The sequence below is a fragment of the Sinocyclocheilus rhinocerous genome, unplaced genomic scaffold (assembly GCF_001515625.1).
Source record: "Sinocyclocheilus rhinocerous isolate Xijiao unplaced genomic scaffold, SAMN03320098_v1.1 scaffold2895, whole genome shotgun sequence".
In the NCBI taxonomy this organism is placed as follows: Eukaryota; Metazoa; Chordata; class Actinopteri; order Cypriniformes; family Cyprinidae; genus Sinocyclocheilus; species Sinocyclocheilus rhinocerous.
In genome coordinates this window covers 5,407-17,427 of record NW_015662606.1, presented here as the reverse complement: position 1 = coordinate 17,427, position 12,021 = coordinate 5,407, and the positions used below count along the sequence as shown (strand labels likewise).

At 39.0% G+C, this 12,021-nt stretch overlaps 1 protein-coding gene across 2 annotated transcripts; it reads left to right on the top strand.

Moving 5' to 3' along the window:
• Positions 1-6,553: 6,553 nt before the first annotated feature.
• On the top strand, positions 6,554-11,577 carry LOC107728223 (delta-like protein C). Of its 2 annotated transcripts, XM_016538322.1 has the most exons (9): positions 6,554-6,747; positions 6,856-7,089; positions 7,196-7,253; positions 7,358-7,615; positions 7,981-8,342; positions 8,435-8,651; positions 9,820-10,510; positions 10,611-10,725; positions 10,835-11,577. In XM_016538322.1, exons 1-9 carry the CDS (start codon positions 6,697-6,699, stop codon positions 10,838-10,840), a joined length of 1,992 nt encoding a protein of 663 aa, XP_016393808.1. In that variant the 5' UTR covers positions 6,554-6,696; the 3' UTR covers positions 10,841-11,577. The 2 variants fall into 2 exon arrangements, with proteins under 2 accessions (XP_016393808.1, XP_016393809.1); XM_016538323.1 differs by lacking the exons at positions 6,554-6,747; positions 7,196-7,253 and having other exon boundaries at positions 7,047-7,089.
• The last annotated feature ends 444 nt before the right edge of the window (positions 11,578-12,021 follow it).

The window sequence follows — 12,021 nt, the reverse complement described above, 5'->3', positions numbered from 1 at the left end:
ATAGTTATATAAGGAGAAGAAACTGTAGATTAACTGCAACACAAAAAAACACTTGCTTCTCTAATCTTTTTGCATTCTATCTATTTGTTTTCTTTTGATTTATTATACAATTATAATTCTGACTTTCTGACTTCTGATTAACAATAGCAAAAAAGGCCTCTAACTTGCTCTATTCTTTTTCTATTCTATGTTTTCTTTTTATTTATTAGAAGATTTTAAAAAAAACCTTGCTACGTGTACTGCATTAAGCTAACTGAGACTTGTTATAGCACTTGCATATCATTGCTCTTTTGTTGATTTTGATTGCTTCCATTGTCCTCATTTGTAAGTCGCTTTGGATAAAAGCATCTGCTAAATGTCTAAATGTAACTATATTATGGAAGCCTGTTTTGCAATTCTGAGGGGAAAACAATTATGAGATAGAAACTTGCGATTCTGAGTTTACATCTTGCAATTCTTGCAGCTCTTGTTGATATTTTACAATTCAGACTTTTTTTCTTAGAATTTAGATGTTATATCTCTCAATTCTGACTTTATTAGAATTTGACATTTTGCAATTCTCAGAATTTTGAGGGGGAAACAGTCTGAATTGTGAAATTTTATTATGTTGAATTATTTTTTTAATACTATGCATTTTTAGCTTTATTAAATAATCGTTAATTCCAATTTTTTATTATTTTTTTGTTACCAGTGCACTATTATGGCCCAGTTGTTTTACGTAATGCAGTTCTTCTTTTTTTTCTTTTTTTTGGCTGTGGTACTTATTTCAGAAAACAAAATGCTCAATTAAGACACAAAATGCTAAATTGAGGCGCAACTTTGTAATTTCCTGCCATTTTCAAATAATGTTCAGTGCAAAGGGTTTTGATAAAATGATATTCTGACTTTAGCTAAAATATGTCACATTGCTTTAATAATATAATCAGAATTAAATGGTTGAATTTTACTACTGCTATTTCTAGTGTGTCGTTTAATTTTGTTGCACAAATATTAGAAATCTTAGTTTTAAATCACTGCATACTCTACCAATTGCAACTATTTAAACGAAACTTTAAAAGATATTGTTTGTAACGGTTTGTGTTCCTCTGTTTGTCTTGTGTGAATTAGAATCCTGCACTAAATCAATTTATCTGTATCATTTACTTCAACAGTCTAACTCGATCTTTGTGCACTAAAAATAACACCCACACCTATGAGGGGCCTTATAGGCCATAATTATTGAAAAGCCTCATACAAACACTAGTGAAACGAAAAACATTGATCGACCTTAGTGAAATTCATTCATACACATTACTGAAAAACCTTTTACATTATAGGCTAGTGAGACGAAAACAAACCCACATAATGTGATAACCTCTCAGACCGAGCCGATGCTCCAGCAGCACGCTTCAGAACGCACACAATTTGAGGCAATTGAGAGACACAAAATGCTAGGTGTTAAACTTTTGTCAATGTCACACCTTTGCGTTTGACAGCAGGACACGTGCCATTATGGCCTCATGGTAACCTTTGAATAGCACGAAACCTCTGTCTGCTCTCTGCAAAATCACACCATGTTATGCTTAGGGATATAACACAGAAAACGCATTCTAGTCTAATAATTGTTCCTAAACACTGAGAAAGCATTCAAACAAAAATGTGGTGACATTTAATTTATATATAGCCTGTGACTAGTTACAAACTAATTAATATTTTTAACTAAACGTTGTCATATCAACAAACAATAACAAAGTCTGACGAGCCTTAAATACATAATTTAGATTAGGACATGGCTACCTTTAGTAAGTTATATTCATTCAGTAACAGCTCCGACTGTTATAAGTGTTTTTGTTTCAATAAAAAGAACCGGTTCGTAAGACTCGAGCTACGCCGTGTGTCTATGATTCATTTAAAAGAACCGACTCTTAAGAGTCATTCGCTGGGGAGTCGGATTATCGCACTATTACGCTGTATGTGTTTGATTCACTAAGAAGAACCAGCTCATAAGAGTTATTTCGCGAATCTGAGTTAATTTAGGAAAACGTTTGGAGCATTTTTGTCTCGTTAAATGTACGTTTTTTTTGTTTGTTTTTTTAAGTAAGGACCAAGCGGCCAGCGGCAGACAGTGAGTTGATCATAGCCTATTTTTGATCAATTTAGCCTTCTCAAATCATCAGGACTTGCCTAAAATAAAATCTATAGATATAAAACAGTTCAAGCATATCACAATGTTAGTTTAAATGTTTACCCTACATTAATGTGCGCTGTTAGATGCATATCCAGTCGTTTGTGTGGAGAGTGGAAGCTGAAGCTCTGCAGCACACGGAGGCGCCAGCCGATCACTTGCATTTTTTTCTAACAGTGGAAACAACTTAAAATACGCAGTCATTTTTTGCTCATAAAGGTAAGAGTAATACATCATTCTAAACTGTAAAGGGTCTACATTTATTTGTGTGCACTCACAATATTAACAATTAACTTGTGCTTTTATAAAATAAAGAAAGCAAACGCTTTCTGCCGTCTCGGGCTTGAACAGGAGCGCTTCACAATGATGAACTTAAACTCAGCGAATTGTCTCACAGGCATGATAAAAATATATAGAAAGCTTGAAATTACTACTTTTAAAGGAATATAGAAAGCTTTAAATTACTACTTTAAAATGAAATAATTCAAATCAAAAATAGAAACTATTTCATTATGTAATCCCTAAAAGATGCATTTCTCTCTAAAGGCACGTCCAATGAGGAGTCATTTTTTTCCACCATAATTGATGGATGTCTAAAATATAAAAATAATAAAAAGCCTAAAACAGGCCCGATTATAATTTGCGTTTTTATAATTCTGTACAATTAAAAATTAAAACAAATTATAATGGCATATATGTAAAACTTTGTCCTATAATTGTATAGCTGCTTATATTTTCTGATTTTTATGTTGCTCTGTTCTGAATTCCTTAAAAGTTAAAGGATTTGCTGCAACGCAATTTTGTCTGGTATGTGAATTATTTATTAGCCTATTTTTTTTTATCCATGCAGCAAATGCTTTAAAAATAGCTTTAAAAAGTACTTTATTGCATTCCAGACGCTTTTAAAGTACTTTTCACTATAAGTTTTACGGGTAGCTTGAATGTAAAACATTGTCATGAATTCGTTGTATTCCCATTTGTAAAATAGCCTACAAATTATTTGTTGTAGGCTAACCCGATCTCATGAAATTGCGTAGGCTATAGCACGATTTTCTGCTTCTATTTGACGTAATATTTACATGCAGAAATTGACTTTGGCATGCAAAAGACTGATAAATTCATAATTAATGGCATGGCTGGTTCAGTCGACAGAAATACGGGACACACAGGCCTTTAATAACTGCTGAAATGTTTGCGGGGCAAATCTCAGGTCAGTCTCATGGTACTTACATGTACAGCCGTACACCTGCAGGCGCCACTGATGTTTCGTACTGTATGCAGTACAGTATAACGGAACCGTAAAAATAAAAATCATTAGGTTCCGTTTTTAACGGAATCTGTTCCGAATAGATCTCGGTTCCCAACACTAGCTCAACTTTCTGTAGCACATAGGAACTGTTTTCGCTGACCTGTTAAATTAATTCGCCAGTTCCATAGCTTAACCTCAACAGACTGTTTCCCAAAGGTGTGAACAAATGACATGCGAATAAAGTGACGCCTCGGAGCATCAAGCACGTGCAGGGAGCCTGGGAACCGGTCTGCGTCGGGCACCACGTGTCGCACTTCACACCTTGGCAGAGTGGCACCAATTCACATTTATGGATACGCCTTCTGCCACTGGCTAACACCTCACCATAACTGTCGCCATGTGTCATTTCACCCCCATGTGCCAATTCTCCTCCTCTTCCCCCCAGAATTCACTAGCACCCAGTCACAGACACGCTTTATCCCAGCCAAAGCGATGGCTCTTACACCGTTTGGATGTTAGACACGTGGATGGGAAAGTGTTAAGCACTGGCGCGCAAAGCAAAACATCTAGGGCTTAATTTTGTACGCCGCAAAAGCAAGCAATGAAACTACTGCCGTGGTGACTTTATTAATGTCCCCGGAGGAAAGGGGCTTCGTGTAAGTTTGATCTATCATTCACCTATCAGGAAACATCAGAGATGCACCATGCGCGTCTTCGATTGAGCCAGATGGCTATTGATTTTGTGACTTTTCCCCGCTTTCCCCTCATCACTCTCTTTGTCGAATGAACATAATGAGCACACGACACCTATTTTGCTGAACATGTACCCCATAGCGCGCATCAACGAGCGTGGGCACTCATCATGGGACTGGGACATGTCAACAAAAAAAAAAATCAAATTTTATATATAGGCCCTATGATATTTAAGGGCGCAGATGACATATAGTTCAACAAAAGTATAGCCTTTCCAGCAATAAACAAACTGCATAACAATGTTACATTGTTTAGGCTACATAAAATGTTACATAAACATTAACAAGAGGTTAACATTTTTATATGCAAATAAATACACAAACCACCACAGAAATACTCAAATGATTTTTATAAATAAAAAGTTTAAATTGTCTTATAATTTATGGAGAAATATTCTCTACTTGCTAATATTTTAATTTATCATGGTTATCGTTTTTGTATATTAGAGTTTTTATGTAACATTTTATATGTTCTTTTTTGCTGGAAAGTCTTTTTTGTGCATTTGTGAGTCATTGTGCGGCCTTCCACCTGTGTAACCAATACAGTTTATACTAACAATCATATTTTAATAGCTCTAATCGGTTGGCATATTAACATTATATAATTGAATGACATATATACCTATTACTATTGTTGCATTAAACCACATAACCGCTGTATGGATAAAGTGTATTCAACCAAACGCCATTCCAGTTGTTTATTTGCTGAGACAGTTTTCTTGTTTACACAGATAATATAACTCTTGCTTACGTATTCCTTGTGTCCATCAGAAGCCAAGAAACCAGACTGTCTAAATAATTGTCCGACAATAAATTAACAATAGCAGCCCTTCCTAACCCCCCTAATCATATGGTGCCGTCCAGTGGGCAAAGCGTGCCTGGGGTAAAGATGGGGCCAGCAGAGGCACGCGCTGCTCTCATTAGAATCACAATAGAAAATCACTAAAGCACGAGCAACAGTTTGGAACGCTGCGCATTGTTCGCGCGTGGCTCCTCTGTTTAACCTTAACATGGCCCAGTATAGTGCGACAGAAACTGAAGTGAACTCAAAAATTTAATTTTTACCTGCAGTTCTTAATTTTGAGTTTCTGCTCGCGTGTAATAACATTTCAGCAACTGCTGCTGCATGCTCTAATTTAGCATATTAATAAACTTGCATGTCATTTATATAAGAAAGAGCTGTTTAAACGTAATCAAAATAATGAAATCAGTGAAGACGATGAGGGAATATTCTACCGTATGCATATTATCGTGACCTGGTGACAAGTTGGTGTGTTTAGCTACACATATAGTATATCAAGAAAGCGAAGCGCAAACACAGTGCGCAGGTGCAAGGATTATCATACAGCTGTAGCGAGAGCCCCCTCCCCGCACACGTACACACACTCTTACTCCAGAAAGCAATTATCTGCAATCTTAAATGCCCTGCGCAACCCCCCACCATTTCACCCTCGTTACCAAAGACCTACAATCCAAACCCAAGATAACAAAAGAGTCCTCCGGATCTTTCCAGGGCACAATGATGCGCTTGCCGGTTTAACGACTCACACGCGTCAGAACAATTACAGATTTTTAGGGCTGAATTAAAGGGGATGTACGAATCCCTCCACCCGACCAACCCACCCCCCTTTCCGCGATCGGTGAAGACCATTCAAGACGAAAACTAACTTTTTTTAGAAAATTACATGGCATGCGACATCGTAGAAAACACAAAGTGTGCGTACTTAGTAAGAATACAAGAATTACAAATAGACATAAAAAAAACCTCTGCAGATCTTTGCACATCCTTAAATAGCTATATGACAAGAGGCACAGGTTTAATTACGCCCCAGACATATTTAAAGAAAGTTTAGAATTTATTCCTATAATGTTTAGGAACACAATGTGGAGCAATGTCCAATAAATTGTGATTTGATTTTTGAATTCATTTAAAAACCAATGTGATAATGTTAATATTTAACTAGGTTAATTGCTGGTTGTTGTCAACATATAGCCTACTTTTGTATAGTTTCCAAATGCCTGTGTTATGTAAAGTCTATGTTGTGTTGTAATATCTCTTTTACTATAAAATGAACTTAAAGCGTCATGATGTTCAGGGAATCATCAAATAAATCCATCAAAGCACATTTATGAGTTTCGCATAGGCCACGCCTCCTCTTGGCTGCTATTTAAACGCAGTCCACACTCCACGAAAGGTAACAGGTCCGAAGTCCCCTGTAGCTAGAAATTTGTTTCTCTTTGCTTTGTAAGCTCCAACATAGACGACATTAAGATTTTTTTTTTTTTAAATAGTTAAGTCATTTTGCTTTGAAATCCGATATTTGCTCTTTGCTTTGTAAGCTCCAACATAGACGACATTAAGATTTTTTTTTTTTTTAAATAGTTAAGTCATTTTGCTTTGAAATCCGATATTTTTAACAGTTTTTTCTTTCTTTCTTTTTTTTTCTTAAATCGTGGATACCACTACAAACATTCATATCGGACTACTCTCGCAGTCTGCTAACGTTCAGTAGCAGACAAGAAGATCCAAAATGGCTCTTGTTTTATTAAAGTGTTTTTTAATTTTGTTATCAGCGCATCTGGTGAGTATTTCACACCTATTGTAACACACTTATTGTAAGTATTGTAAGCCGCGTCTTTGACAAGTGCTTTCCCAGCGTGCTAATAATAGTCCTGTATTATTTCCATAGGCGGAATCATCCGGAGTGTTTGAGTTGAAAGTGCACTCTTTCACAAGCTCAAGCAGTGTGTGTAAACGGTCCGGTGACTGCCAGATCTTTTTCCGCGTTTGCCTGAAGCACTCACATGACATCATACTACCACAGCCGCCGTGCACTTACGGCACTGGAATGACAGGAATATTCAACGCAGACTCCGTCTCCAGCAGTGCGCACATCCGTTTGCCTTTTAATTTCAAGTGGCCGGTGAGTAGCTCAAAATGACATACTACTCATTATCAGTTCGTATTTAGGTATATATGTATGCATGTATAATGCATGTAATATTAAACAGAGCCTTCTGGCATTACAGGGAATCGTCTCGTTGATAATCGAAGCCTGGAACGCAGAGTCCTCTGATCAGTCTACAGGTGTGCGCCCTACTGTTGCCTCACCTGCGTAGTTTTAGTAGTGTACACAACATGTATTTGTTACCTCTAGATCAATATGTTAACTAATGTTGTATTTAATCCAGAGAACATCAACAACATGATCAGCCGTTTGGCCACCAAAAGAAGACTCGCCATCGGCGAGGACTGGTCCCAGGACGTGCATCTCGGAGAGCAAAGCCAACTGCGCTTTTCTTACCGTGTCGTGTGCGATGAATTCTACCATGGCGAGGAATGCTCGGATTTCTGCCGCCCACGGAACGACGCATTCGGCCACTTCAACTGTGACGCCGCTGGCAACAGAATTTGCCTGCCTGGATGGAAAGGCGACTATTGCGCAGAACGTACGTGTTTTTGAATGTTGTACATAATTGTTGGCGATTGGATAAACGAACATTCGCGGGGAAATAAATAAATAAATAACGCGGGCAAGTTCAACGGCTTCTTGCGGCTACATAAAACGTCCAGTTTGCTTTTGTTCACTGTAACAATAGAAGCAAAGAGCATGATTTAACAAGGACACGCGCTGAAACCTAATATGCTCTGCCTTCCATGAAAAAGACGGCATGTGTTTCTTTTGTGTGCGTCCCAGCTGCTTAGTTTAGTACTTAACAAATACTTGATGTGCCTGAGCCTCCAGAAGGGGGGTTGTTTTATGATGCCCAGTCATTCTAATGTCCCCCTTTCTCTCCCTCTCCTTTTTAAACAGCCATCTGCTTGTCTGGCTGTAGCGAAGAGCACGGTTCTTGTGAGGCCCCCGGTGAGTGCAAATGCCGCCTCGGGTGGCAGGGCCCCCTCTGTGACGAGTGCCAGCGACACCCGGGGTGCCTGCATGGCACCTGCAACCAGCCCTTTCAGTGCACTTGCAAGGAAGGCTGGGGCGGCCTGTTCTGCAACGAGGATCTGAATTTCTGCACCAATCACAAGCCCTGCATGAACGGCGCCACCTGTACCAACACCGGCCAGGGCAGCTACACCTGCATCTGCAAGCCTGGCTTCAGCGGCAAAAACTGCGAGATTGAGACCAACGAGTGCGACAGCAACCCATGCAAGAACGGAGGCAGTTGCAATGTAAGCAACCGGTTGTGAAACTACAATCTACAGTCTTGTCCTTTCTTGTCCTTGGAGCAGGAATGTTAATGGCTTTTGCTTCTTCTTCTTAGGATCTGGTGAATGATTACACCTGCACGTGCCCTCAAGGCTTCTACGGGAAGAACTGCGAGGTCAGCGATATGACCTGTGCCGACGGGCCCTGCTTCAATGGAGGGACCTGCATGGAGAAGGGAACTGCTGGCTACTCCTGCCTCTGCCCTCCTGGTTACATGGGCTCCAACTGTGAGAAGAAAATCGACCGATGCAGCAGCGACCCCTGTGCTAATGGTAAGCATATTTTCCCCTTATCTTCAGTCATAAATGCACAACATTCCAGTGTCATCGCCACCAGCAGCATGCTGAACCTTCAGTTTTTCAGCCAACGTCCAGGGATTTTTGGCCCGCCGAATACCCTTGGGCCAAAGCGGGCCAACTGGGGCTAGAGGAGTGGTTATGTTCAAAGGCAGAGTTTATCCGAGTTAGGAGACGGTCGGCACCGCTTCTCATTTCCCGTGTTTTCATATCAAGCTACCAGCTAAAACCAGCATTTAAAACATTCAAAACAATTTTTAAACTATTTTAAAATTAACCTTCAGACACCAGCGAGTGTCTGAAATAACAAACAATTACAAAAACTGTTCATTGTGTGAGGCAGAAATTTATTATATGCAATGCTAAAGGCTATGTATTCTAACCATCAGCATAATAATAAATACACATTATGCTTTTGAAAATACCAGAGACCGCTGGAAGAACTTAGACAAATCATATATGATTAATCGTGTATTTATTTGGTTTCTTGTTCTGTCTTTCTGACTTCTGCATCCGCATATGTAATAAATTTTATATCCATTTAATAACTCATAATGCTTTTTCGGTCTGTGAGCTCCCTCTGTTGCTTTGGCTGAAAGGATAACAGTATAGTGAGGCAGGACGGCGCCCAAACATCTTCACATTATATAATTTCATGGAAAATTAATATAAAGTCTCATTCTTTCTAAAGTTGAAACATATGGCTTTATCAATGTTTTTCTAATGTGTTATACGTGTATGTCTCTAGACGGAGTTTTTTGTGCATTTCTGTGATTACAAATAAACGGAGCAGCCACGACTGAACAAGTAGGCCTATGTGTTTTCTCTTTTTATCTGAAATAATTATACATATTAGTTGGATTTAGCATCACTGATGTGCACTTCTGACACAAATTACACCTTCAGAGAGGTGTGTTAAGGGTGGGTTTTTAGAGTAGCACTGGCCCGACAGTGGAAACGCAGCATGATTTTGGGCTCGCGGTTTGAGGTGCTAGCCCATTGGCCCCTCCCGATTCATTGTAAGCACTGGCCCGACAGTGGAAAAGCGGCTATTCAGTTCAAGTTCCCTCATTATTAGGCTAATGCTTTAATATGGTTCCCTTTAATATGGTTAATATGGTTAATATGGTGTGTTTTTTTAAAGGTGGCCAGTGTCATCATATGGGTACCAGACTGATATGCCAATGCCGCCCCGGCTTCTCAGGCTTGCGTTGCGAAATCAACATTGACGACTGTGCAAACAACCCTTGCCAAAATGCTGGCACCTGCGTGGATGGTATCAACGGCTATACCTGCACATGCACGCTTGGTTTCTCAGGCAAAAACTGTGCTGTCCGCTCTGACGCCTGCAGCCTCAAGCCTTGCGAGAATGGAGGGACCTGCTACACCCACTTCTCTGGGCCCGTCTGCCAGTGTCCACCAGGCTTCATGGGCACACTTTGCGAGGATAAAAACAAGCCTGCTGTGGCCAACTCTCCTCTTCCAGCGGCCCTGGTGGTCTCATTCACTCTAGGCCTCATCACTCTTACCCTAGTGGTCTGTGCCGCCATTGTGGTCCTGAGACAGATGCGACAAAGCCAAAAAATCACCTCCACCACCTTGCGCAATGACTTGGAGTCCGTCAACAACCGAGTCTCTTTGACCCCGGCTTCAACTTTAGGCCGAGAAAAGGAGGCCTTGCTCATTCCTGGTGGTCCGTTTAAGGTGTCCAATAAAGATGTGGCACTCAGATCCACCACTGTGGACAGTCATTCCAATGAAAAATCAAATTACAAGCAGAAGATGGTGGACTACAATATGAGCATTGACGAAAAACCCACAAACAAACTAGACATGTAAGTTCATGTCTTGTTTTATTTTGTTCTTTGTTTCTGGCTTTTTATTTTACTGACATCAGTGTGCAAAACTAACACTGATGTGCTTACTTTATTTCAGGAAAAACTCTGAATCTGCATTGCTGGTTCCACCACTGAACTATCCAAAAGAGGGAGTGTATCACCCTGTGTACATCATTCCTGAACACATAGAACAATGTGTATTTGCTACTGAGGTAAGCATCTTCAGACATTGTTTTAAGTTCTTTCATTATTTATCATGATTTCAGTGTGATGCTTTTAAAGAACATGCGTTAATGGTTTTCTCTTTCTGTTCTTTCTCAGGTTTAACAGTATTCTTCAATCTGGAGCACCTCAATCACCAGTGGGCCTGACCTGAAAATGTTTACAGTCTTAAAGGACAAAAGGAAGACGTGAAGAGAGTATATATTATATCTACATTATATTATTTATTTATTCATGCTGCTGAGTAAAATGACTACTTCTTGTTATGGACAATGATTTTGCGAAGACAAAGCAAAAGACTTGAAGACTTGAGGAACAACTTGCATTATTTGCACTATTTTTCCACCTTTTTTTTTTTAAATGACCCAAATAGAATTTATATATATTTCATCATATTTAAAATGTAGATAAAGACCAAGAACTCTCTGGAAGAGCTGGGCAGAATCAAGGATTCGTTGATCACAGAAGCATTGAAAAGGAAGAAAACAGGCATCCTGAAGTTCATCTCACTCTGTGAATCACATGAAGCCCAATCAATCAGCCTTATGGGTGGAGGAGATGCAACCGAAGGATCTGGAACTGTGACCATGGAGTATTTTTATTTTTATTTTTTTGGATATGGTTCGAAATGCTATTTATAGACATATCTGTGATGAGAAGCAATCAAAGTTATTGAAACAAGCTGTTTTGGCTGTGAAAAATGTGAACAACTGTCTTCGGAATCTACAGTTAAATATGATTATGATTTTACTTAGTGCCTACAATGGATTTGACTATCAGTGACGTTCACTCAAACCAAACTCAATCTTAATTAAGTGCCTCATCTTTCAATGTGTTATAGCTAAATGCAGCCTTGATGAGCATAAGAGACTTCTTTCAAAAACATAACATTTCAATTTTGATAAACTGAAATACTTGTTGGAAAAAGTTTTAATAAAAAAAAATAAATAAATAAAAATTATATATATATATATTCACTTGTGTTCACAACAAGTCTGCTTGATTTTTAAACTGAAGTCTCCATCTGAAATTTTACACTCCTTTCATACTCATACTCATCGGTCTTGTTTTCTCTTTGCGGAAGTCTTAAAATCTTTTCCCTGCAGTTTTCTGTGCAAGCACCTGTGGCTAAGCTAGTTGGTCACAGTGACGTTAGCCGCACCAGGAGCAAAATATGTTTGCAAGCTTTAGAGTTTCCTGTGTGAGGTCATAGATGTGGAAACGTTGATTTTCCCTAATGACTTATATCAAATTGAAAGAGAAAGAAAAGAGAAGGCGATTAGATT

Coding starts and splice junctions, on each gene's coding strand:
- LOC107728223 (XM_016538322.1), top strand. CDS start 6,697: ATGGCTCTTGTTTTATTAAAGTGTTTTTTAATTTTGTTATCAGCGCAT. Junction 7,254..7,357: donor GTCCTCTGATCAGTCTACAG/GTGTGCGCCCTA, acceptor TATTTAATCCAG/AGAACATCAACAACATGATC. Junction 7,616..7,980: donor AGGCGACTATTGCGCAGAAC/GTACGTGTTTTT, acceptor CTTTTTAAACAG/CCATCTGCTTGTCTGGCTGT.